Source organism: Anolis sagrei, chromosome Y (assembly GCF_037176765.1).
Source record: "Anolis sagrei isolate rAnoSag1 chromosome Y, rAnoSag1.mat, whole genome shotgun sequence".
Lineage (NCBI taxonomy): Eukaryota > Metazoa > Chordata > Lepidosauria > Squamata > Dactyloidae > Anolis > Anolis sagrei.
In genome coordinates this window covers 71,748,469-71,775,952 of record NC_090035.1, presented here as the reverse complement: position 1 = coordinate 71,775,952, position 27,484 = coordinate 71,748,469, and the positions used below count along the sequence as shown (strand labels likewise).

The following is a 27,484-nucleotide window of genomic DNA, read 5'->3' as shown; positions in this document are numbered from 1 at the left end:
GAATAGGTAGGTACCTCTCTTTCATAATAGTCCAGATATCTACCTCAACTTTGATAAGTTTTACTATAGGCCACAGCAACGCATGGCAGGGCACAGCTAGTGTTTTATAATTCTACTTCCATTTGGGTCCCTCACCCAATTCTTTCAATCTTCAACCCTTTCCTTTTCCCTCCACCTGGCTTATTATCCAAGCAAGCCAAAAACGTTCATTCATGGGAAGACCTAAGTGCCAACTCACAACTTCTCTGCTCCACATATTCACAATACTGATTAACCAGAAAAAAGACATGAAATTGGCTCTAATTTTAGACATTACAGTCTTCATGTGCTTACCTTGCATGGTTATGCAAAGCAGAAGGTGGGGCTGAATCTAGTCAAAATTAATAAAAAGCAAGAGGGGATCCAAAGGGAGTTCAACGAGTGGCAAACACCATCATGGAACTATCTGAACCAGTCACCCTCTTTCTTGTCATTTGTCTATTGTGCATTGCCTTCTTATCATTTAAGAGAAAAATATCAAACAAGGGGAGGCTTCCCCCAGGACCCACTCCCCTGCCTCTGATTGGGAATTTCCTACAGATCAAGTCATCTGAAACCCTAAAATCTCTGGTGAAGGTGAGTGATTGCCTCTTGGAAAACAGCATTGGCATTTTGGCTATAAGGGCAAAGCTAAGGAGACTAGTCTCAAGATTCATTGAAGCTATCTCCTTACTCCTCTTCCTCTTCCATGTCTTCTCTTTAAAAAGTCTCAATGCAGGATTGGATTAATCATTAAACAAAATGGACCTGCTAGGGCATCATGGAACGGGGAGGGCACCACAGAAAATTTTTCATTTTGGGATTGAGCATTGACGATGTGGTGCTAAACAGCAAATGGTGTTAATGAATCAGATGCCACATCAAGGAGACCCCAAAGTAAAAGGGTTTCCATTAGAAAAAGTATGAGGAAACATTTCAAATATTACTTTGAAAAATAACAATATATTTAATGTGGCTGGAAGCACTGGGTTGTTGTAGGTTTTTCAGGCTCACAACATAGGAGGATGCCTAGGTGAAATTTCAGGAGAGAATGTTTCTAGAACATGGCCATATAGCCCAAAAAACCTACAACAACCCAACATTATATTTTACAGTGTGTTACTATATTTTGTATTAGATATATATGAAGACAGGACAACAAAATCTAGTAAGGGCTTAAAGTTGCTAAATTCAACTCTGCTTCAATTACATCTTGCTGTTCCCCCCAAGTAACCAAAAATACATCCCTACTCAAGCTTTCCTCCATCCAATGTTTTTCATCCATCTCCCCAATCCTTCGGTCAATTTATTGATAGTATGCACTGCATCCACCCTAATGGATCAGAGGCAGTTAGTACAATGGTCCTTTTTAGCTAGATCATTTTGCATTGGCTTTGGAAATGTATAAAACTTTCTCACTTTTTGGAGCTCTTCGGTGGAGAGACTAATGTAATGTTCGCCCCACCAGCTCAATAGAGATCTTGAGCAATGATCAATCTATTTGCCCCCAAGGAACTTGGAAATTGATGCTTCTGTTCAATGTTTGATGTTTTGTCTTATGTCTGATATAACAGGCTGTGTTTTTTTTAATTTAATTTTAGTTGTTAAGTCATAATTTGTGTTAACTAAAATTAAATAAAAAACGCAGCCTGTTATATCAGACACAGGACATAATTTGTGTTAATTGTTTTAGTGAGGGGTTGGAAAGATAAAACAAAATGGACACTGATTAATTGGTATAACTATATAGTTAATAAGTTAAATGTGGGAATAAAAAATTGCAAATGGAATAATATAGATAAAATTGAAAAGGTCACAATAATTAAGAGGATGGGAAAACCAGTTAGGAATTACTTAGAAAATGTGTTAAGATGTAGAGTAGAAAAATTAAGACTGAGGCTGATATTTCAAATGAAACTTCTGTAGTTTGATTTATAAATTGCATGTACAAGGAGGGGAGGGTGGGAGTGGGATAAAACCAATAAAACAATTTTTTTAAGTCATAATTTGTGTTTATATGTTGGGTTTCTAAATTTCGTTGCTATGAATGTATTGTTGTTGAATGTTTGCCTGTTAAGTTTCGAATCTACCCTGAGTCCCTCCAAGGAGAAAGGGTGGAATATAAATAAACAAATAATAATTATTATTATTATTATTATTATTATTATTTTACTGACACAAAAACACAGTATGTCACAGCAAACGAGATCTATATGTTGGATTTCGTATCTCAAAATCACAAGTTGAACACTTTCCAAGCGTCTAGGACTTATTATTATTATTATTATTATTATTATAGAACTTTGTCTAGTTTTCTCCCATTATCTTAAATTTTTAGATTTCTTTCTGCCCAGAAATACATGCTTTTTTTATGAGAATTGTGGAGCTTGGCAGGGAAAAAAAAGACAGGTTCCAAGCAGTTTTGCGTAATTTTTTTGTACCATTGCTCTTTTCCACCCAAGAAAAGGGTATTAATTGTGTTCTACAAAATTATTAGATATGAGGTTTGGGTGGGGGGTGTGAGTTTGTACATGTGTTTTGTATTGCCACCATAAGCTGGAAATGACTCGAATGCAACAACAATACAAAACACATGCACAAACTCTCACACCCCACCCAGACCTCACATCTAATAATTTTGTAGAATACAATTAATACCCTGCAGAAAAATACCCAGCAATCTTGTACAACGAAACCATTATTGTAAAATTTTTATTACGTAAGATTACGCTTTTCTTGGGTGGAAAAGAGCAACGGTACACAAAGATTATGCAAAACTGCTTGGAACCTGTCTTTTTTCCCCTGCCAAGCTCCACAAGTCTCATAAAAACCGCATGTATTTCTGGGCAGAAAGAAATCTAAAAATTTAAGATAATGGGAGAAAACTAGACAAAGTTCTATAATAATAATAACAATAATAATAATAAGTCCTAGACGCTTGGGAAGTGTTCGACTTGTGATTTTGAGATACGAAATCCAAAATATAGATCTCGTTTGCATACTGTGTTTTTGTGTCAGTAAAATAATAATAATAAGGCTATCTCAGGGTTTTCTTGGGCTAAGATAGGAGTCATAGTTTTCCAAGGTCCAAACCCTTGGAATGAATGTCTTGGGAATTGGAAGGCCAACAAGGGCCATCCAGTTCAACCCTCTTCAAATACACAATCAATCAGGGTTTTCTTGGGTTGAGATTATGTGACTTACCCAAAGCCACCCAGTGAGTTTTCATGGCTGATTAGGGAATCAAACTCTGGTTTCTGGAGCCATCATTCAACATTCATTGCAGATATATTCATTTTCTTTACGAAAAGTGTGGAAGATGACACTTTATTTGGCCATGTCTCACTTCCGCATCTCTAAAATCCTGATGCCCCCTCCCCCAATGACATATAATTCTTGTTATTCAAAAAGTCTCATGCAATTTATTCATTAGTCCATTGGCTGTATCAAAACATTTAATAAACACAGTAAACAAATACACATACAGCATACCACCCACATTACAACCAAAGTTAAAATAAACAAGCTGTTAACAAGGGATCAAGCTCCTGATCAGATCAAATATCTGCATCACCCCTACAATTTACGCCAATTGCCTCTAAATATGCAGTTCTCAGCTGAGTTGCTTTAAATAGATAAAGGAATGTTTTGTATGTTATTTTAGTCTTCTGGCCAGCCAGTAAAAATCCCAGTGTGTAATGTATCTGTTGAAGGCTTTCATGGCTAGAATCACTGGGTTGTTGTGAGTTTTCCGGGCTGTATGGCCATGTTCCAGAAGCATTCTCTCCTGACATTTTGCCTGCATCTATGCATTTATATATAGTTTATATATCCACAGATATATAAACTTCACTTGCCTAGTTTCCAACACACCTCACAACCTCGGAGGATGCCTGCCATAGATGTGGGTGAAATGTCAGGAGAGAATGCTTCTGGAACATGGCCATACAGCCTGGAAAACTTACAAAGTGTGTTTTTTATATAATGCACGGTCCATGGTATTGGTTTCTCTCTTTCTTGTACAAGTTACCAGTAAACTGTACATGTGTGATATCTTCTACCTCTGATGTTCTACAGATACAAAATTGTGCATTATATGGAACTTGGTTAAACCTTCCTTGTTTGACCCATTGTAGCCAGCTATTCAAATCTATTTCTGGTGAATACCCTCCAGAGATGTTTAGGCATTTCTGTCTTTAGATATTGGGCTGTTTGAAAAGTATGTTTAAACGACTTAGCTATTTCAATGAGCCAGCTTTACTGAGGGCAGTAATATCTTTCTGAACTTCTATATCCAGTATTCCTTGTGCAACCATTTTTGCATCTAGTTCTTCTAGGAGATTTGGATATAGAGTCAGAAGTCCACAACTCCTAGTATGTTTTGTCAATTGAACTAGCGAGGAGGTCTGATACTGATTTTTTTTTGTCTGGTAGACTATCATTTGCCATGGCATTCAGTTTTACCCAGTAGCTGTATGCTCCAATTTTGGATAAACCATCAACTGTATACAATCCCAGTTCTGCTCTTACTGCAACAGCTGGGGTCCTTTTTGTCCACTCCTAGGAACTCCTATTTACTCACATGGAGGAAGCCTAAAAGGCCATTGACTTGATCTAAACAAGCTTCCAAACAACATAGTATCATGAAAGAGAAAAATTAAAAAATGAATTTTTTTGAGTAATCTGCATTGAATTCAGGCTAACTTAAGTGTCCAACTTCATTATATGTGTTTGGTGATAATATCTGTGAATATCCTCTCCCCTGATGCTTATTTTCTTGTGGCTAATAATCTTTTTTTTTTATACAAAAATATTGATTTTCCTATGAAAGTAATACATGTGCTTTAGATTTTTTTCACTGATTTCTTGCTACATTTATTTATTTGTTTGTTTATTTGCCGTATTTGTATACTGCCCTTCTCAACCCCGAAGTGTAAATTCTCTCATATCAGAAGCGACTTGCAGTTTCTCATGTTGCTCCTGACACGGAAAAAAAAACCCGAAGCAGACTCAGGGTGGTTCACATTCTTGTACAGAACAAAATACATACACATACACACACACACACACACACAGTATAGCTCATAATATTAAAAGCACACCGAGAGGAGTTTTTATTTCATGTCAAAAGCATTGCATAAATAAACAAATATAAAACTGATAAAATAAAAGGAGCACAAGTGGCTAAATAATTTAAAACCAAAAACAGGCAACAGCAACTGCGTTGTCTGTAACTTTAAACAATTCTTCCTCTGTACACAAGGCAGAATTGTTTAAAGCCCAAGCATACAGGTGTAGAGTTGTTTGTTCTGCTCCGCAGTCACACAAGGTGGAGGATCCTTTTAGGTGGTGCCATTTTGCCAGGTTGTCTTTTGATCTGCCCACTCCACTTCTGACTCTGTTAAGGGATTTCCAAGTTGCCCAATCTTGGTTTGCCCCTGGAGAAAGATCCTTGGGGGGCATCCAGTTGGGATTTCCTGGTTGAGCTGCCCAGAGGGATACTCTTCCTGTTGCTCGGTGAATATTAAGAGGAGTGGTGGTTCTCATTAAGCTTTTCCTTGATTTAAGTCTACTGGGAGGCGGCTGATAGCCATGCAGTGGGTGGCTTTCAAAGTGCTCAACCTTATTTCTCCCACAGTTAGCAGTAAATTCCCTTTGCATATTGGGGGGGGGGGGGGGGGGATGCCAGCTAACCTATAGAGCAGGGGTCCTCAAACTAAGGCCCGTGGGCCAGATACGGACCTCCAAGGTCATTTACCCGGCCCTCGCTTAAGGTCAACCTAAGTCTGAAACGACTTGAAAACACACAACAACAACAACAGCAATCCTATCATTAGCCAAAAGCAGGCCCACACTTCCCATTGTTAAAATTGTTCTCTATTTTAATTGTTTTAAAGTGGGTTTTTTGTACTACAACTAAGATATGTTCAGTGTGCCTAGGAATTCATTCACTTTTTTTCAAATTATAATCCGGCTCTCCAACAGTTTAAGGGACTGTGACCTGGCCCTCCATTTAGAAAGTTTGAGGACTCCTGTTATAGAATCTATCAACAGTTGTAGGTTTGAGACATCCTGTGATTATTCTGCATTTTTCGTTCAGTGCTATATTCACCTGCTTCACATGGGCAGACTTGTGCCGAACAGGGCAGGCATATTCAGCAGTTCAGTAAGACAAGGCCAGGGCTGATGTTCTTACTGTTTTTGGGTCTGCACCCTATGCACTGCCAATAAGTTTCTGCAGGTCCAAGGCACTCTCAGAACTTTCCTCCAATACCACAGTTCAAAAGCATCTATCTTCCTTTGCTCAGCCTTCCCTATCATCCAGTTCTCACATCTGTAGGTGACTATGGGCTTTTTCCCAGGTAACTAACCCAAAAGTATTGCTTTATAACTGAGAGGAGTGGGGTGTTTGGAATGAAAATTGCCTCTCTATTCTAGGTTCCTGCACTCTCTAGTTGATTCCATGTGCTCACCACTCCTCTCTATCAGTGGGGTTTCCACCTCTCCATTGTCACCCTCTGACAGCTGAGTACATTCTTATTTTAATTTTTAAAATGTGTATGTCACAACATATATTTGTATACTGAATATGAGGCCCCTAGAACCATAAAACGTGCAAAATAAATCAGTCAATAGTTAATTCTTGAATTGCCCCCCTTGAAATTCAATTTACACCATACCTGTAGTGTGTGTGTGTTGGGAACCAGGACTGTAGAAGATACTTGTCCTCACTTGCATGGGCAAAACATTCTAGGATTAGCATTCCTATCTGGAAGCACCTGGAAAATCCTTTCCAAGTTCAAAGTAATAAAAGCAAGGCAATTACAAGCATTACAAGAAGTAATTAGAGCATGAGCCAAAGGTGAAGAAACATAACGATTACTTGCTTATTTTACTAAATTGTGCAAGGCTTATTCAGGTGACTCATATAGTCTAAGTATGGGATTACTAATTTTGAGCCAAAGGCACCATAATCACATAACATAATCACATGTTATTTGTTAACTAACAGGTTTATATCCTGCCTTTCTCTTCCAAGAACATGATCCTCAAGTAGCTGCAGGTTATTCCTTTTGGAGATGCAGCAGATATTCTTACAGCATCTTTTTCCTCCGAAAGGACAAAAGGAGCTAGCGATGTATGAGGTGACTAATTAGGAAAAGTTTCTATGGCAGCATTTCTCAACCTGGATGTTGGGACCCCTGGAGGGGGTTGTCAGAGGGGTCACCAAAGACAATCAGAAAACACAGAATTTTCTGTTGGTCATGGGAAGTTTGGACCAATTCTATTGTTGGTGAGGTTCAGAATGCTCTTTGATTGCCCGTGAACTATAAACCCTAGCAACTACAACTCCCAATTGTCAAGGTCTATTTTCCCCAAACTCCACCAGTGCTCACATTTGGGCATATTGAGTATCTGTGCCAAGCTCGGTGCAGATCCATCATTGTTTGAATCCACAGTGCTCTCTGGATGTAGGTGAACTACAACTCCAAAACTCAAGGTCAGTGTCCACCAAATACTCTCAGTATTTTCTGTTGGTCATGGGAGTTCTGTGTGCCAAGTTTGGTTCAATTCCATCACTGGTGAAGTTCAGAATGCTCTTTGATTGTAGGTGAACTATAAATCCCAGCAACTACAACTCCCAAATGATAAAATCACCCACCCACCCCCCTCAGCCCCACTAGTATTCAAATTTGGGTGTATCAGATATTTGTGCCAAATTTGGTCAGTGAATGAAAATATATCCTGCATACCAGATATTTATATGATGATATATGACAGTAGCAAAATTACAGTTATGAAGTAGCAACCAAAATAATTTTATGGTTAGGAGTCACCACAACATGAGGAGCTGTATTAAGGGGTCACGACATTAGGAAGGTTGAGAAACACTGTTCTATGGTGAAAGGATCAGACAATCAAAACAAAGATCCATCCTGTATACTATTCCACCAAGATACCATTCTATCTTGGTGGAGTAGCTGCATCTGAGATCAAAAGATGGAAAAAAAGTTGTCTGCTCTGTGTTGTCCACATATCATAATAACAAGTGCATTGCTTCTATGTCTTCAAACTCCAGTGTGGTCTTATCCTAAGAAGCATCTCAAATACGCCCTTGTTTCTTACCAATTGGAATTCCTTTAATATCCTTTAATCCAGCAGACAGCCATCATGCTATTCAAGAAAGTAAAAAGTAAAGCAAAAAGGTTTCTGCTTTTCCTATGCAGCTGAGTGAAAAATATGGACCTGTGTTCACTGTCTACTTTGGGATGCGGCCAGCTGTGATCTTATGTGGACATGATGCTGTGAAGGAGGCCCTGGTAGACAAGGCTGAAGAATTCAGTGGAAGGAAAACTAATCTTACCCTGGAAACAACGTTCCAAGGATATGGTGAGGACTATCTTCATATCGTGAGATCATCTAGGTCAGTGTTTCTCAAACTGTGCTCCTCCAGGTGTTTTGGAATTGTGGGAGCTGAAGTCCAAAACATCTGGAGGAGCCCAGGTTGAGAATCTTTGATCTAGGTAGACTCTTCTTTCAGTTTCATCACTTTCACAGGAGCATTTAGTGGGAATGTGAGAGAGGACCTTCTCTCACATTTGTCCAGGCTCTGGAACTCCTTTTTTTTAGAGAGGTTGGACTGGCATGTTCCTTGCTGTCTTTCTGAAACCAAATGAAGATCTCTCATCAGGCAATCCTTTGACGGCTGATTCCTCAGAAAAAAAGATCCTTTCGGAAAATGCTATACTGCTTACAGAAAGTGCAGTTTTTAGAATTGCACTATTTGTGAATTTTACATTTGCAGATTTGCAGATTATTCATGGATTGGATTAATCCATGAACATGTGATGTTGGCAGGACCTTGATAGCAGTCAAAGGCACTCACAAGATAATCTTGGAAATACCTTTAATGCCAGGTTACTTATACATGGACAACATGGACAATACTTCCCTAAAACCTCACCCCATCAGTTCACTAATTTTTTTCAGGCAGCCTCCAGTTCCAGTATGAGCTGGTTCACATTATTAGCCTGTTCTGAGGCTAGGCCCAAATTATCAGTCTCTTTGCCATGGTGGGCCTTCAGATGTTTTGCATTCAACTTGGGTGGAAGTCATGGCACAGGTATGCTCTGGTGTCTTAGGATCTCACCAGCATCCTAGGACGCTTCCACGTCATCTTCAGGACGGAGCCACATCGGACATCGCATGATGTCATGGGACTTCCAGCAGAGGCTATGCTCCCAACTGTGATAGAAGCGCCATTGGACGCTTCCCCCAGAACACAGGAGGCTTCCCATGTTGTGTTGGCTCCAATACAGCCAGCATGGGGCCTCTTCACAAGGGTGACACTTTTCCCATGTGATGGGGAAAGTGTCACCAAGAGAGACGTGCATGCAATGTGACTGATTCACCCCACTGCCCCTCTCTTTTGTTGCAGAGACTAAGCAAAGCGGGATGCTTCACCTGTCCTTTTTGACAAGGCCCTCAGAGACACCAAATCCATGACAAAATAATCAAATCCCATGGGACTCTGCAGTCAACTTCTACCAGAGTCGTGCTAGAAGACCTAAAGATTCCAGGATCTAAGATATAGCACAGCTCTGTGGCTAACTTTCCATAAACATTGACCACAGAATCACACTATAGGACCTTGAGAGAGGTGTTCTCTTGTGTAAAAAAAATAGCAGTATTTTAATCCTATTTTTTCATGGTTCTTCACCATGGAATTTGGAGGGCTGATTGTATATTTTAGCCCCTTTTAATCTAACAATAGTTTAAAAAAGTTTTATGTGATATGAAATTTAGGTGGAACTGATTAACTTTCATAAGTCACTTTGTGTCCTGAATCATCATCACCATCATCATCTGCAACATCATCATCCCAACTTAGGCCAGATCAAAACAGACCTTTATCCCAAAAGCATTCACATAAAAAAAAAATGGATGTTTCTGGGCGCCTGTCCACACCCACCCCAGAAAGTGCAAGCTTTCTGGGATGGGTGTCCAGACGTTCTCTCAGGACTAGCCCTAGAGAATGTCTGGAGGCCCTTCCCCCTTTCCCCAAGCCCCCAGACCCCTTAGAAAAGTAATAAAACTTACCCGTCCTCTATCACAAGCCTTGGCCGGCTCTCCCGGCATGTAGAAATGACGCACCAGGAGAGCGGGGGAGCATTTTTCCTCTTCCCCCCCCTCTCCTGGCACGTCATTTCTACACACCAGGAGAGCCAGCCAAGGCTTGTAATGGAGGACGGGTAAGTTATTATTACTTTTCTAAGGGGTCCGGGGCCTTGAGGGGACGGGTGTGTATTCCCACAGTTCACCGGGCTTATTTAGCCCAGTAAACTGTAGGAATGGTGTCTGGACTGTAATCCAGACACCGAAAATAGTGGATTTATCCCCTGCCTTCCAAGAAGGCACAGAATAAATCCACTATCAAATTAATTAATTCACTACAAACCAGGGTTTTCCTGGTTTGTAGCGAATAAATTTGGGACTGTCCAGAACAATTTCTGGACAGCCCTTCCTTTATTGCGGTAGATAGCACAATAAAGGTCCTGCCTGGATGGGCCCTAAGTCTTATGATAATAGTCCTTATACTTCCTGGCTGTCATGCCATTCTTGTCTTGATTCCTTCAGGGGAAGCATTTTCCAATGGGGAGCGTTGGAAGAAATTGCGTCGGTTCACTCTCTGTGTCCTGAGGGACTTTGGAATGGGAAAAAGAACCATCGAAGAGCGAATCCAAGAGGAAGCCCAGTTCTTGCTAGAAGATTTTAGGCAAACCAAGGGTGAGTAAATGAAGTTGTTAAGCTGGAGTTGTTTTGCATTTCTACAGTGAAAACCCCCTAAAAACAAGACAGCTCAGGGGTCCAAATGCCTATGATAACTTTTGGGACTCAAGAAAGATAAAAGAAAACTAGGATGCAATGGAGATTTGAGGCATATTGACCCAACATGCGACAGAGGTGAAAAGAGTAATGAAAATGGATATGGGACATGAATAAAATGTGAAGCATTTCCTCATTTCTAAATGAGTGGAAAAACACAGAGGAGGAATATCATTTCTGCTATCCAAAAAAAGTGGTCACCTGTGTAATGTAGACAATAGATGAAAGTCTGTACATCAGATGATGGATTAAGGTGGGCGTATTTGACGCAGCTATCAAACTGGGGTTCCAAGCATCCAACCCCTTCTGCGGAAGTTGCGCCCTTCGTCCAAGGAGGAGAAACCCAACAAAAACAAACTGTCTATTAGCAAAGAAATATTTATATGAAGGTGTTTACAAATAAAGCAGAGTCCTTGGAATATCCAGCTGCTTCCACACAATGGCTTGTAAACACAAAGTCCTTATCTCTAGATAAGACGCCACAGTCTTGCTCTTCAGACGTTGTACCAATAATACACCTCTAGCAATTCCAGCTCCAGCCTTGGGCTCCAAACTTTCTCTCCAATCTTCAACCTTTTTCCAACCTATTTCCAGCCTCGAGTAACACAATGTACTTAGTCTCTATTAGGAGTAAACTCCCACAGGTGGCTTGATTGTTTCTGGCGATACAATGATTGGACATGATTCTTACAATCACTTACCCATTTTTCACTTTAGAAATGACCTAAACAATATAAAACTCTGACAGTATTTGCCCATTATTCCACATTTCCTCATGTATTGTGAGGCATCTTCTAAGCCAGCTTTTCCTAATTCTGATGCTTGCTCTCCAGATGTGTTGGACTACATATACCACAATATCCAGTTACATTGTGGGAACAAGTTTGAATGAGGATGTTCTAGTCTACAGCACCCCAAGCATATAAACCAGCATTTCTCAACCTGGGGTCATGATGGGGTGTCAGAGGGGTCACCAAACACCATCAGAAAACACAGTATTTTATGTTGGTCATGGGGGGGATTCTGTGTGGGAAGTTTAGCCCAATTCTATTGTTAGTGAGGTTCAGAATGCTCTTTGATTGTAGGTGAATTATAAATCGCAGCAACTACAACTCCCAAATGTCAAGGTCTATTTTTCCCAAACTCCACCAATTTGGGCATATTGAGTATTTGTTTCAAGTTGGGTGCAGATCCATCATTGTTTGAGTCCACAGTGCTCTCTGGATGTAGGTGAACTACAACTCCCAAACTGCCCACCAAACCATTCCAGTATTTTCTATTGATTATGGAAGTTGTGCGTACCAAGTTTGGTTCAATTCCATCATTGGTGGAGTTCGGAATGCTCTTTGATTGTAGGTGAACTATGAATCCCAGCAACTACAACTCCCAAATGACAAAATCAATTCCCCATCCCCACCAGTACTCAAATTTGGGCGTATGAGTATTTGTGCCAAATTTGGTCCATCCTGCATATCAAATATTTACATTATGATTCATAACAGTAGCAAAATTACTGTTATTAAATAGCAACAAAATAATTTTATGGTTGGGGGTCACCACAACATGAGGAACTGCATTAAGGGGTCACGGCATTAAGAAAGTTGAGATCCACTGACTTAAACCAAGATGTGCTTTCAACACCTTGAGTGGAGGAATTTCTCACCCTGTTTATCTCTTCTTGTGTTTCAGAGAAGCCTTTTGATGTCACCTTTTTCCTCAGCCGGGCTGTCTCCAATGTTATTTGCTCGATCGTCTTTGGTAATCGCTTTGACTATGAGGACAAGGATTTCCAAAACCTCGTGGAGATTGTGAACAGCAGCTTTCGAGAAATAAGCACAGCTCAGGCGCAGGTACCCCAAATTCCCCTTCCTCTACCAAGTATAAAAAGGTGATCTGCTAGTAGGAATGTATTGTCTGGGGAATGGCTTTCCTTTGCAGAAATCTTGTACTAAAATGGATATTAAGGACAACAGACCTAACCTTGACTTGACATATAAAGACACGGCTATAGATAGGTCGCGAGTGCTCTCCTAATAGCTACAAGCTTGCATCACATTCTTATAAATCCAAGAGTGCACCTAGCCAACTACACTCTAGAATCAATGCAGTTTCACACCACTTTGGCAACATGACTCAGTGCTATGTAATCATCAGAGCTTATTCATCTAGGTGCTCTTCCTGTTCCTTTGAGCATTCCTTCACCCAACTTCCTATTTTCCTTACATTTCCATCTACTATTGCTCCTCTTTTCCCTTTGGGAAACATTCTCTTTCACACACTCTTACAAAATTTCCATATTGTTCAGCTCCAGTTTCTCTTATTTGCAGCTCACAATAACACTAGTATCGAAACCTCCAGGATTTCCTTTTTGACTACACATATTTGTGCAATTCATATATGTATTTACAGTTAGCTTTCATATCTATATCCATGGATCCAGCCAGCTACATTCTGAAAATATCTCCCTCCAAAGTAATAATAATTATTATTATTCCAGTAGCCAAACCTTGATTTGATTTTGCCACTGTATATGAAGGGACTTGAGCATCCACAGATTTTGGCAATCATGGGGTCATAGAACCAAACCACATTTGTCTCCATGTCTCACCAGAAAAGTTTGTTTGATTATTTATTGATTTACTATATTATATCCCACTCTTCGTAACCCTGAAGGGAACTCAGAGCGACCTTACAATCAGCAGCAATTTGATACCATCAACAGATAACAGAGAATAAACATGTACATTAAAACAAATTAAAAACAGTAAGGTATTTCCTCACTAATTGTGGGGTTACGTTCCAGGACCACCTGCAAAAAGTGAAAATCCGCGAAGTAGAGACACTATATATGCATATCCCATTTTGAGGGTGAAGCAGAAGTGAGGAGAGATTTAAAGGCACCTCACACATTTTTATTTTTTGCTAGCTATCTCTGCTTTGCTTTGAAATCTCTCTTGACTGGCTGCCTCTCTCCCGAGGGGGAGGGGGAGACCCCCTTCCACACTCCATCATTGTCAGAAGGCGGGATTGGAACGCCACTCTGGGAGGCAAAAACACACAAAACAGCGAGTCCACGAAAAGTGAACTGGGAAGTAGCGAAGGAACACTGTAAAACATTACACACAATTTTAAAATCCCGTAATCTGAGGACATAGTCAAAGGCCGTTACAGTCGTTACTGCACATAAGTCTGCTTCACTTATTGCACACACTATTGGCCAAAAGCTGGTTCCAGAACCATGTTTTTACTTGCTTCCTGAAGGTCAGGAGGGAGGGGGGTGACCTGATTTCACTGGGGAGGGACTGAGAAGGCCCTGTCCTTCATCCCCACCAACCACACCTGCAAAGGAGGTGGGACCGAGAGCAGGACTTCCCCAGATTATCTTAATTTCCAAGACGGTTCATAGAGGGAGATACATTCGGACAGATAACCTGGGCTGGAACCATTTAGGACATTATTGACTTGTTCAAGGATCTCTGCTGTCAGGGATCCCTTGACCACTCTCTATTCTTATGCCAAAGTTGCATTCTCTGTCAAAAGTAGTCACCTGCAATACTTATGCATTAGACTATTCACCCAGATATTAGACCTGCAAGGTTGTATGTGTAAGTGAAGTCTACTCTGAAGAATAATGCAGTCTTTGTTGCCCACTTGCCACCATCTCCAGAAATCCTCCTCCGGCAAATAAAAACAAAGCTATGCGTATCACAGAGGATTGTTGCAAGTCACTTGGTTGACATTACTTTTTTCTCCTTGCAGTTCTACGACCTTTATGACAGCTTTATGAAGTACTTCCCAGGGCCCCAGACCAGGAACTATAAGCTTCTGAAAGTCATTAGACTCTTTATTTGCAAGAGAACAAAGCAGAACCAAGAGACTTTGGACCTCAACGTTCCCCGGGACTTCATTGACAGCTTCCTCATCCAGATGGAAAAGGTACCATAAACACATAGTCCTGGGGAAAACGAGTAGAACCAATGTCTTAATTCAAAATTACTCGGAGCTGCACTATGTAGATCTGTCAACATTTGTGCTGAATGTTTTCTGAATGATCAAGAGCAATGTTTTCAAATTTAGTAACCAGCCTGAGTATTGTTAAGACTGCACCATTAGTTTCAGTCTATTGGGGGGAGGAACCATATGATTTTTCAGTTTCCCATCAACTTAGCTAGATTATCTGAGATGTATAGGTGGATCTTGACTTTTATTGAGTTCGCACCTTCTTCCCTCCCTGTCCTTCCACTTTTGTCCTCCCTGGTCTGGCTACTGTGATTTATTTGAAATGCTGATAGGGCTATGCTGATTGAATCTGTGGTACCAGCGGTGGAAACTGTTGCCCAGCACCCCACATCACCCGCATTGTCGCTTTCCCCATCACACAGAAACACTCGCTGGAACACCTCAGCAAGCAAGAGTCCAAAAGTGGCAGGCTAAAACCCAGAACTTCAATCAGTGGCTGATACCAAATAAAAGACTCCCTCCTGGGCACACAGAAAACTGGGCAACTTGGAAGGTGCTGAACAGACTGCGCTCTGGCACCACGAGATGCAGAGCCAACCTTAAGAAATGGGGCTACAAAGTGGAGTCCATGACATGCGAGTGTGGAAGAAGAGCAAACCACATGCACAATGGAGGATCTTCTTATAGCAACACCAGGGGCACTCCAAGTGGCCAGCTACTGGTCAAAGGACATTTAATAGAATGCCAAGTTTGCAAACTTTGTATGTGTGTGTGTGTTTTAAATACAATACAACTGTTTGGTTCGCTCTTGACACAATAAATAAATACCTCATCTCTCACAGATATCACATTGCTAAGTATTCAAAGGAGGAGGAGATAGTGGCATGCAGGAAGAGTAAGACAAAGCCCCTTCTGAGATAGGCATACATGGAAATGTGGGAAAGGAATCCCTCACTCTAATTCTATCTAGGCTAACTACTCATTGAAGGCTGGAGACTTGTGCAGTCAGGGATGAAACCCAACAACGGAACTTGAGACTCGCCTGTACGTAGGAAATTTCATCCAACTACACAAAGTTTTGCAAAATGCAGGCATTTAGCAGACTACTTCATCAGATTACATTGACCCATTAAAGATATATTTCCCCTAGTTTGTGTTCAGCTGCAACTGAAATACAACAGGGATGAAGTGACAATGCAACCAAATCCTTGTTTCTGGTAACTCTCTGAATACGACAGCCTTTCCCATCCTGACAGCCCAACCGGCCTTCCTGAAATGTTCTGATGTTTTGTTCTTTTCTACTTTCAGGAAAAGGACAATCCCTCTACTGAATTTTATTTGAGAAACTTGGAGTGTACTGTCCTGAACCTATTCCTTGCTGGGACAGAAACAGTCAGCTCCACCCTGAGATATGGGTTTCTGCTTCTGTTGAAATATCCTGAGGTGCAAGGTAGGAAAGGGTTAACGTTGCATAGATTTTCAAATGCTCTAGATGCAGCCATGATGGCTTTATTTTGTATAGGTTTATCTTTTGGAAACAAATCAGTGATTGGATGATGAGGATGATGATGACTATTATTATTATTATTATTATTATTATTATTATTATTATTATTATTATATACCGCTCTATCTCCCCTAGGGGACTCAGGGCAGTTTCCAAAGAGCAAACCACCAACATACAGAATACGCAAAACATAAGCATAGAATTGTCACAACAATACAAATACATTAAAAACCAATCCCACCCAATTCTTCATGCAAAAATTACTCTTAAGGAAAGAATGTCAAAAATGGGTCTAGGTAAATTAAAAGAGTTGGATTGAGACTAGTGTAAAAACAGGACATAAGGGAGATTGGATAATATTCAATCTTTCTGTTTGAGCATATCTATGGAAACCTTTAAATCACCTTTAAATCAGATGAGATTTTAGATAAATGGCTATGTTGAAGGTATGATTAATAAAATCAGGCAACTGAGTTGAGAATAACGTTTTAGTAAGAAGAGTGGAAAGGAAGTAGTTTGTAAATGTCTATATCCTGGGGAAAATGGGGGAGGGTGGAGGAGATAGAATCATAAGAGTTGGAAGAGACCTCGTCAGCCATCCAGTCCAACCCCATTCTGCCAAGAAGCAAGAAAATCGCATTCAAACCACCCCCGACAGATGGCCATCCAGCCTCTGTTTAAAAGCCTCCAAAGACTTAGGTTTAATGACTTAGATGAAGGGCTAGAAGGCATGATCATCAAGTTTGCAGACGACACCAAATTGGGAGGGATAGCCAATAGTCCAGAGGACAGGAGCAGAATTCAAAACGATCTTGACAGATTAGAGAGATGGGCCAAAACTAACAAAATGAAGTTCAACAGTAACAAATGCAAGATACTCCACTTTGGCAGAAAAAATGAAATGCAAAAATACAGAATGGGTGACGCCTGGCTTGAGAGCAGTACGTGTGAAAAAGATCTTGGAGTCCCCGTGGACAACAAGTTAAACATGAGCCAACAATGTGATGTGGCGGCAAAAAAAGCCAATGGGATTTTGGCCTGCATCAAGAGGAGCCTAGTGTCTAGATCTAAGGAAGTAATGCTACCCCTCTATTCTGCTTTGGTTAGACCACAACTGGAATATTGTGTCCAATTCTGGGCACCACAATTCAAGAGAGATATTGACAAGCTGGAATGCGTCCAGAGGAGGGCGACTAAAATGATCAAGGGTCTGGAAAACAAGCCCTATGAGGAGCGGCTTAGGGAACTGGGCATGTTTAGCCTGAAGAAGAGAAGGCTGAGAGGAGATATGATAGCCATGTATAAATATGTGAGAGGAAGCCACAGGGAGGAGAGAACAAGCTTGTTTTCTGCTTCCTTGGAGACTAGGACGCGGAACAATGGCTTCAAACTACAAGAGAGGAGATTCCATCTGAACATTAGGAAGAACTTCCTGACTGTGAGAGCCGTTCAGCAGTGGAACTCTCTGTCCCGGAGTGTGGTGGAGGCTCCTTCTTTGGAAGCTTTTAAGCAGAGGCTGGATGGCCATTTGTCAGGGGTGGTTTGAATGCAATATTCCTGCTTCTTGGCAGGGAGTTGGACTGGATGGCCCATGAGGTCTCTTCCAACTCTTTGATTCTATGATTCTATGATTCTAAGAAGGAGCCTCTACTACACTCTGAAGCAGAGAGTTCTACTGCTGAACAGCTCTCACAGTTAGGAAGTTCTTCCTCATGTTCAGGTGGAATCTCCTTTCCTGTAGTTCCGCATCCTAGTCTCCAGGGCAGCGGAAAGGAAGTTTGCTCCCTCCTCCCTATGACCTCCCCTCACATATGTATACATGGCTATCATGTCTCCTCTCAGCCTTCTCTTCTTCAGGCTAAACATGCCCAGCTCTTTAAGCCGCTCCTCTTAGGACTTGTTCTCCAGACCCTTGATCACTTCAGTTGCCCTTCTCTGGACATAAAAGCAAGATGTTAAATTATGTTTTATTGCTATCCTGTGAAATTACAGATATTGTGAAAATTACATTAACATGCTTTGGGAAATAATTCCATTAATATGTTCAACAGTGAAAGTGCATGAGGAAATTGACCGAGTGATTGGACCGAATTGCATCCCAAACATGGCAGACCGCAACCGGATGCCATACACGGATGCTGTCATCCATGAAGTGCAGAGATGCTCTGATCTCATCCCTATGAACCTGATCCATGTGGTCACCCGTGACACTGAATTCAGAGGATACCTCATCCCTAAGGTAGAGATGGCAGTGAGAACGAGAAGGATGAAGCGGGGGGGGGGGGGGGGTGGGATGCACACTTTTGGAACAGTGAGCAGTTTTAATAGGACATTATAGTGTTTGGTGGGGGGGGGGAATGTCAGTGACCTGCAGGCATTATCCCTCAATGAAATATTTCTTCATGCAGCCCATAAATTTTATGAGCTGTTCCTCGTTGCTGGACATTGTGGTATACAACAGAGCTGTCCTCCAACCCTTGGGCTTGACCTGCACTTGGACCCCCCTTCATCCCTTCCTGCACTGAGTACTTGGCCCTCAGATGACCCCTCGATGTGGACCTGGGGATGTGTGGCTGTGATCTGTTCAAAGTCTTAAGTGTCATTTGACTGTTTACTAGACCTGATGGAGATAGCCAGACACAACTTAAACAAACCTGCAAGTGGAATAATACATCAGCCCTTAAGTCAAGTCTCAAGAGACTTTAAAAAAATCATTTTGGATATCTTCATCCAAAGCAACCCAAAGAAGAGAATTAAGCTGAGGTGATTGGCCAACCTACAAAGAGATCCTGAAAAAGCAGGATGAGAGAAGCAAATTTCAGGGTTATTTTTGTTTTGTTTTTCAGAAAATGAGTGGTTTTGGAACATATTTTACAGATTGTAGGTTTACCAATCAAGTATTATTATGTTTCAGATAGAATTTACTTTAAGGATAATAATACAACCTAGTGATCTAGTATTATGAACCTCAGTCAGAGCATTCGTAGGTAAATATCCTAGTAAATAATGTTTCAATTTTTAAAAACTTTTTGTGACATCATAATCAAAACTAGGGCGAGTTATGAAACCATAAGTTCTAGACCAGCTTGGTGATAAGAAATCATTGAACAGATTGCAGAATCGTGAATCATAAGAATGACATTTCATAGGTCACTTAGTCTGTTGGGTCATATTCGTACAGTTCAACATCACCTCAACCTCTGAAATCAGGAAAAATCAATAACACGCTGCATCAAATAGCAATAATCGTAAGAGTTCTGGTATGTTTACATGTCTGCTTAAATGGAGATCACAGACTGCCAACAATTGGAAGAGCATCTGAGACCTTCTGCTCTGAAACCTAATAGCGTTTTTCCTGAGTCATTGCAGTTCTAATCTCAATATTTTTTTCTCTCTTCTGCCCCAGGGAACAGAGGTCCACCCGTTGCTGAGCACAGTTCTGCATGACCCCACTAAGTTTAAAACCCCTCATGTTTTCAACCCAGAGAACTTCTTGGATGAGAATGGGTGCTTCAAGAAGAACGATGCCTTTATTCCATTCTCCTCAGGTATAGCTTTCCTAAGCAAGGGGTGGGTGGTATCCTACCTCTGAACCTAAGTTCTGAATAACCAATCACTGTTGTGATTGGGTTGTTGTAAGTTTTTTGGGCTGTACAGCCATGTTCCAGAACTACTGTTGTGATTCTCGGAGTATACTGATGCACCTCTTCCCTGCCATGGATGTATCTAATCCCTAACAGAATCTAGGGATGTTTTTTTCTAATTGTAAGGAATAGTATGTGCAAATTGAGAAATTATGTCACACAAGGCCACTGACAACTGTTTCCTACCCACCTTTCTTGAACTGAGAATATAACACAGAAGAATACCGCTATCACTGCACACAATCTCACAGATGGTAATCCTGAAAACCTGTATGTTCAGTATCCATCTCCCACTAACCTTGGGAGTGTTGCTACCATGTTGCTACCATCATTAGAAGCCCTTCATAGACCATCTCCTCCTCTATCAACTGGTACAATCTACTCTGAAAGTTATCTTAGGTGATGGCCATCACAGTATCTAGAGCAGTGGTTCCCAACCTTTTTCTGACCAGGATCCATTTGACCAAGGACCACTCTTAAACATTAGTACTAAAAGGTTTACAAATCAGTTTTTGGTCAACTTAGATTCATTTTGGTTATTTGGGGTGCTGATTCAGAAAACTGCATTGGATAGACCACATCTACTCTAGTTTCTGAAACAGAACATATCCCATCCAGTAGTTGCCATCTGCTCGCCCACAGAAAACCATATTTAGTATTCTAGAGCTAATGTAGTAGTAGTAATGTTTTGTGGGTAGTCAGCCTCTCCCCTCCCAAGATCCTCATTGCCTCAGCGCTATAAAGAGGGTTTCAGGATACCAGTCACTCTCGTTGCAGTGTGGTTTTGAGGCTACAGTACTAATGATGAGGCCACAGACCATATTTTTGTTCTTGCGGACCACTGTTGTTCCACAGACCACAGGTTGGGATCCACTAATCTAGAGGAAACAAAATTAATAACATACAAACATGAAAAGGGGGAAATCTCCAAATCTCTATTTCATTAGATGACTTCCAAATACCAATATTATGATAGAAGGAGGAAATGTCTTCTGTCCACTTTCTAGACAAGTTTCAGATATGTGCCTGCATAGTTGTTTTGTTTTATGTGTGAATAATTATCTTGCCATCTGCAGAATCATAGCTTGGACTGGTTGCTATCTCACTTATTAGATACCAATGGGATTTCTTTCCATGAAATTTTATTCTTCTACAAAAAAAAGAATGAAAAGGTGGGGTTTGGGAACCAGTGTATGGACGGATTAAAAATGGGAGACAGTGTCTGGGTGCCCCCTAAGATTCCATGACATCAAGCAAATGTAATATCTATATAAATAAAAATGTAATGTTTGTTTGTGGGATTAACATAGCTCAAAAACCACAGGACGAATTGACACCAAATTTGGACACAATATACCTCTCAGGCCAACAAGTCACCATCACTCATAAAAACACTGAAAACACAGCAGAAGAGAGCCAAAAAGCCAAAATTAGAGAGCCAAAAAAGCCAAAAAACAAAAAAAATTATAGCGCATGCACAAAACCATACACATATACACAAATACAGTATATACACACACAAATACATATATACAGGCTTGGCCACAGCAACGCATGGCAGGGAACGGCTAGTGTACAATAAATACTGTCTACAGTCACTTCCCAGGAGATGTCCATATAAAAATCTCTTCTTGCCTGTCCTCCCCTGTTGTTGATTCTGTTGGTTTGTTTGCTCTTTCAGGGAAACGGGTATGCCTGGGTGAAACCTTGGCCCGTATGGAGCTTTTCCTCTTCTTCACCACCATCCTGCAGAGCTTCCACCTGAAGTCCATTATCCCTCCTGAGGACATTGACATCACCCCCAGGGAGAACGGCTTTGCCAAAATCCCACCCCTCTACCAGTTGTCCATCATCCCACGCTGAGGGGAAGAAACAGAAGTAGACCAAACCCAGAATACGTATGTCGTCTTGCAACAACAGCAGCAGAAGCAACAACAACAACAACAACTGTATTTTTTACTTGCCTCTCCTAGTGGCTCTAGGCAGGTTACAACATACAAAAACACATAATCATAATATAAAGTACACATATTAAAATCTATTCCTACAAAATACATATATTAAAATACACAAAATACAGAGTAAAAAATTGTGAGTTTAAAATTCATAGTTAAAATTGGCTGAGTATGGCCTATATTTGCTTCCCAGTTGTTTAGAATGCATGTATGTTGTCCCCTAATTTTCTGTTATGGGTCGGGCTATGATTTTCTCTCCTTTGAAATTGCTTTTGCCATTTCACCCCAAACCTGGCCTATTTAGACTTGGATGCCCATTGGATGCCCTGGTAGGAAAGTAGGAGAGTTATCAGCATTCTTAGCATTCCATTGCCAACCTGTTGCAGCTTTTCCTATGTCCTCCTTCATCTAGAGAATTCAATATCTCTTGAACTTTATCTCTGCCTAGATTATAGAGGGAAACATGCAGATAGCAAGATTCTGTTTCACAACAACTCCCTAAAGCTCTAGTCAGCATATCTATGTATGATATATGCTGGGAAATACAGTCCATCAATATTTGTAGGGCCTGATCTGTCTGTTGGTCTTGTTTGTGTATATCAGTGATTCCCAACCTTTTTTTGACCAGGGACCACTCTCCAATGTTAGTACCAAAAGGGTTACAAATCTGTTTTTGGTCAACTTTGTAAGTAAGTACCTTTTATTGATTAGCCCATTAGCCGTATCAAAAACATTTGACAAACACATACACATACAGTACAACATAAATTTAAATAGACAAGATGTTAAAAAGGTTCCAATCCAGATCAAATATCTGCACCACTCCCTACAGTTTACTCCAATCCACTCTAAATATTCAGTTCTTAGCTGTGCTGCTTTAAATAGGAAAAGGGCCATTCTGTATTTTATTTTAGCATTATGGCCGGCCAATAAAAATGTAGTTTTAATATACGGATTCCAATGTGTGTGATTCAATAATGTATGGCCCAAGGGATTGGTTTCTCTCTTTCTTATACAAGTAACAACTAAACAATACATATGTGATATCTTCTACCTCTGTTTTTGGTCAACTTTAAATTAGAATATGCTGATTCAGAAAAATTGCATTGGATACACCACATCAGCTCTAGTTTCTGATACAGAACATATGCCATCCAGTATTCACCATCTGCTCACCCAAATAAAACCACATTTAATAATCTAGAGCTGATGTAGTCTATCCAATGCAATTTTTTGAATGAGCATCCCAAATAACCCAAGGAACAGATGTAAAAATGAAGATATCAAGACGCTCCCACTTCCAGGGGTCACATTGAACACCTCCCCTCAGGAGGAGGGAGGAGCAAGTCAGAATTTCTCCTCCCGACATCCCTGTTGCTTCAGCACTACAAGAAGGTTTTGTGAGCCCAGTCTCTCTTATGGCAAAGGTGTAGTAACGTTGAGGCTGCAGACCATATTTTACCTCTTGGGGACCACTGGTGGTCCATGGACCACAGGTTGGGAACCACTGATGTATATGCTATTCTCTGTTTTGATGGATGGATGGATGGATAGATAGGCAGATAGATAGGCAGATAGATAGGCAGATAGATAGATAGATAGATAGATAGATAGATAGATAGATAGATAGAGTGAGCAAGCAAGCGAGCTATTTTACTTCTTGGGGACCACTGGTGGTCCATGGACCACAGGTTGGGAACCACTAATGTATATGCTATTCTCTGTTTTATAGATAGATGGATAGATAGATAGATAGATAGATAGATAGATAGATAGAGTGAGCAAGCAAGCAAGCAAGCTAAGGTAGCATTCAGTTTATAACACACATTCACATTTGCTTTTTGACTTGTGTTTTATTAATGAGTCATCCATCATTTCATCAGCTCAGATTGCACCCTATCTCCAGTCATTTTCAAAGAGTAGGCGAAATGTAAGCAAATACTATGGCTTATGCCCTAAAGCAAAATGCAATCAGGATGATGCATGCACTTGGATAGATGCCATGAAATAAAGTTGAGCAGTGGATTACTTTCAAAATTAGCCATACTTAGAGTCCATTGAAACTACTAGGATTTAAATAAGAAAGGACTCAGCCAAAGGTGCTGCTCAAAGCCAAAAGCTGTTTCCTGATGATAGAGGCCAATGTGTTCATTTTTTTTATAGCTAGACATAACAATAATAGTAAAACTTCTATTTATACCCCGCCGCCACCTCCTCAAGGGGACTTGGGCAGCTTTCATGAGGCCAAGCCCAACAATTACAACAAGCAAATATACAACATAAAAATACAGCAATAATATGTAATGAAAATAATAATACAAAAGACAATGCAAGGTAAACACACAATGCAGCATAAAATCACAATAATTGGACACAATGGGCAGGGCCAGTTGCAAAGATTAAAAGGTTTAAAAACACTGGGTGTGAGGAGCAATGTAATGTATCTGGGCGGAGGTTCAGGTGGGACAAAGCAATGGGATTTAATTGTACTAGAGAGTGAAATAATGTGCATCCGAGGGCCTTTTATGCAAGGTTTAGTCAAGGTTATTGTTCATTCATTTAAGGCACACTGGAAAGCCAAGTTTTTAAGCTCTTCCTGAAGACTGCCAGGGTGGGGGCTTGCCTAATTTATCCCGGGAGCAAATTCCAGAGCCGAGGGGCCACCAGAGAGAAGTCCCTCTCCCTCTTCCCCACAAGTTGCGCTTGCGACGGGGGCGGGGGCGAGAGAAGGGCCTCTCCAGAAGAGCGAAGGGCTCGTGTTGGTTCGTAGGAAAGGCTCGTGTAGGTTCAATGCAGCATTGAATGTTGCCATAATCTGTAAGCCGCTCTGAGTCCCCTTCGGGGTTGAGAAGAGTGGGGTATAAATACAGTAAAAAAATAAATAGGAGGAAATGCGGTCGCAGAGGTAGGTGGGTTCCAAACCATTCAGGGCTTTGTAGGTAAGAACCTGCACCTTGAATTGGGACTGGAAAATAAACAGCAGCCAATGGAGCTCCTTAAACAGGGGGTAGACCGCTCACTGTAATTCACTCCAGTTAGGAGTCTGGCTGCCGATCGTTGGACCAATTGAAGTTTCCAGGCCATCTTGAAGGGTAGCCCCACATAGCGTGCACTGCAATAGCCTAGTCTAGAGGTAACATAGGTGTGGACCACCATGGCCAAGTCAGACTTCAGGAGGTATGGTCACAGCTGGCGCACAAGCTTTAATTGTGCAAAGGCCCTCCCAGCCACTGTCAACACCTGAGCATCAAGCGTTAGCGCTGAGTCTAGCAGGATCCCCAAGCTGCTAAGCATAAGGAGTCACTTCCAGAGTCCCTTCAGATGCCTGCTGTTGCAATGTCATGTTGAGGGGCTGTGCTGCTTAAGGGTGGGTTGGGGTTAGGGTTAGAAAGGCATAGCGATAAAAATGTAGCTTCATAATTTAACCTGTTAAACTCAGTTTAGAGAACTGATAAATAATAAGCATCAGGTCAGAAGGAAGAATAGAACAACAATGTAATAGGAAGGAAGAATGGAATTATATATGAATGTCTTCAACTCAAGGGACGGGAAGTCACTAAATTGGGAGGAGTAGGAGGAGGGGAGAGTATAACCAAATACAAATATTGTATAGGTGTTAGGAAGTATTGTATTTGTTCATACATATATAAGGCAAAGGTAAAGGTTTCCCCTTGACATTAAGTCTAGTCGTGTCCAACTCTGAGGGGTGGCGTTCATCTCCATTTCTAAGCCAAAGAGCTGACGTTGTCCATAGAGACCTCCAGGGTCATGTGGCCAGCATGACTGCATATATACATGTATATAAATTTGTTTCACTGTTTTTATGAATATGTAAATTGAAACTAAATATATATATTAATCCCAAAAATGTAGCTATTGTGACATATGTACTTCTCCTGATGTAATATCTCTGCTATTCTTTTCAACATGTATGGCGATTCTGTATTGTACCAACATTCCTGGGTGTGCTTGTCTTTGAAATAAACACTATGACCAAACAACATCTTATAAAGGCTTGGGCCTTCATTTTAGGAAGGGCATAAACAAATAGTAATAGATTCAAGGACAGGCGGCAACAATAATAAGAGGCCCAGAGAACAAACCAATGAGAAAAGGTTGAAGGTCCTGGGCATGTTCAGGCTGGTGAAGAGAAGATCAAGGAAAGGTAAACAGAAGCAGGTGAAAAGAATGTGTTTATTTTATGGTGTTGTTCAGCTCATTTCTTCCCAGGAATTTTGATATCATAGAATTCCAAAAGCAACTTCTGTTCCCATCTACTAGCTACAGTAGTTTCCCAGAAATCATTCCAGAAGTTCCTTAACCTTCCCTATTCTTGGTTGGCAGTCCCCACCAAACCATGGTCTCTTGTGGCTCAGGATTGTCAATTATGGAAGGGTCATGCCACATTTTGCATAATCTATTTAAGCCACTTTTTTCAATGGCACAATGGGGTGTTGGCTTGAACCAACTCCGCAAAGAGGTATAGGATTACTTGCCATTCTCAGGTCGGATACTCCTATCTTTACATAGGCTTTTGTTCTTCGTCTGTCCTTTGCTTGCAAATGCTTACTCATTTACTTGCTTTTACAAGGAGTGGAGTTCTTGGATGGCCTTTCAGGGAAACTTTGTCAGTTGCCAAGTGTACTATGAACACATGTTATACAACTCATCTTGGATAGGCATAGCAACATTTTTGCACAACGTTTGAAAATGCAGGTCATAGTCCTCTTAGTGACATATGTACACATTACTTGAAAGTATGTGGGCACACAGATTTTAGTTTGGAAGGGTTCATGTCTTCATTGTCATTTTTACTCCATGAAACTGGCTCTTCATTGCCCCTTGGACTCCTTGCAAGATTCACATTCCTAGATAGGCTGACTTTATCAGAATCATCTCAGGTTTATGAACCTCAAACTGAGAGCTGGGGGTAACATCCTTAAGTGTAAAGCATTAAGGACCAAACACTGTTGTCCACACTTGGTCATTCAATTGCAAAGTGTGTGTATGTTTGTGTGTGTATGCCCCCGTTCAGAAATTAAGATTGAAATCTTAGCTACAAATATGACTGTATCCAGGTCAAGATGAAATAAAAACATTATCCATTCTCACCTGGGATAAGGAACATATCATCTTGCTTCTATGAATACTCTGAAACACCAAAAAAGAGAACTAAGAAGATCCTAGAGCAGATCAAGCCTGAAGTCTCACTCTAAACATAAATAAACAGCAGCTATTGTATTGTGGTATTATCCATAATCTATAGATGTGAAAGCTAGTCTATAAGGAAGAATGAGTGAAGGAAGATAGACGCTTTTGAACTGTGGTGCTGGACGAAAATTCTGAGAGTGCCGTGGACTGCAAGAAGATCCATCCAGCCCATCTTCCAGGAAACAAATCCCGACTGCTAATTGGAGGGAAGGATATGACAGGCAAAGATGAAGTACTTTGGCCACATAATGAGAAGACAGGAAAGCTTGGAGAAGATAATGATGCTGGGGAAAATGGAAGGA

At 40.8% G+C, this 27,484-nt stretch overlaps 1 protein-coding gene across 1 annotated transcript; it reads left to right on the top strand.

The window, feature by feature from the left end:
- The first annotated feature begins 420 nt into the window (after window positions 1-420).
- On the top strand, window positions 421-25,964 carry LOC132780095 (cytochrome P450 2G1-like). The gene is made up of 9 exons (XM_067461239.1): window positions 421-615; window positions 8,247-8,409; window positions 10,657-10,806; window positions 12,595-12,755; window positions 14,665-14,841; window positions 16,174-16,315; window positions 18,424-18,611; window positions 19,779-19,920; window positions 21,698-25,964. The coding sequence occupies exons 1-9, from the start codon at window positions 436-438 to the stop codon at window positions 21,877-21,879; spliced, it is 1,485 nt and encodes a 494-aa protein (XP_067317340.1). The 5' UTR covers window positions 421-435; the 3' UTR covers window positions 21,880-25,964.
- Window positions 25,965-27,484: the final 1,520 nt, after the last annotated feature.

Coding starts and splice junctions, on each gene's coding strand:
- LOC132780095 (XM_067461239.1), top strand. CDS start 436: ATGGAACTATCTGAACCAGTCACCCTCTTTCTTGTCATTTGTCTATTG. Junction 14,842..16,173: donor TCCTCATCCAGATGGAAAAG/GTACCATAAACA, acceptor TTCTACTTTCAG/GAAAAGGACAATCCCTCTAC. Junction 19,921..21,697: donor CTTTATTCCATTCTCCTCAG/GTATAGCTTTCC, acceptor TTGCTCTTTCAG/GGAAACGGGTATGCCTGGGT.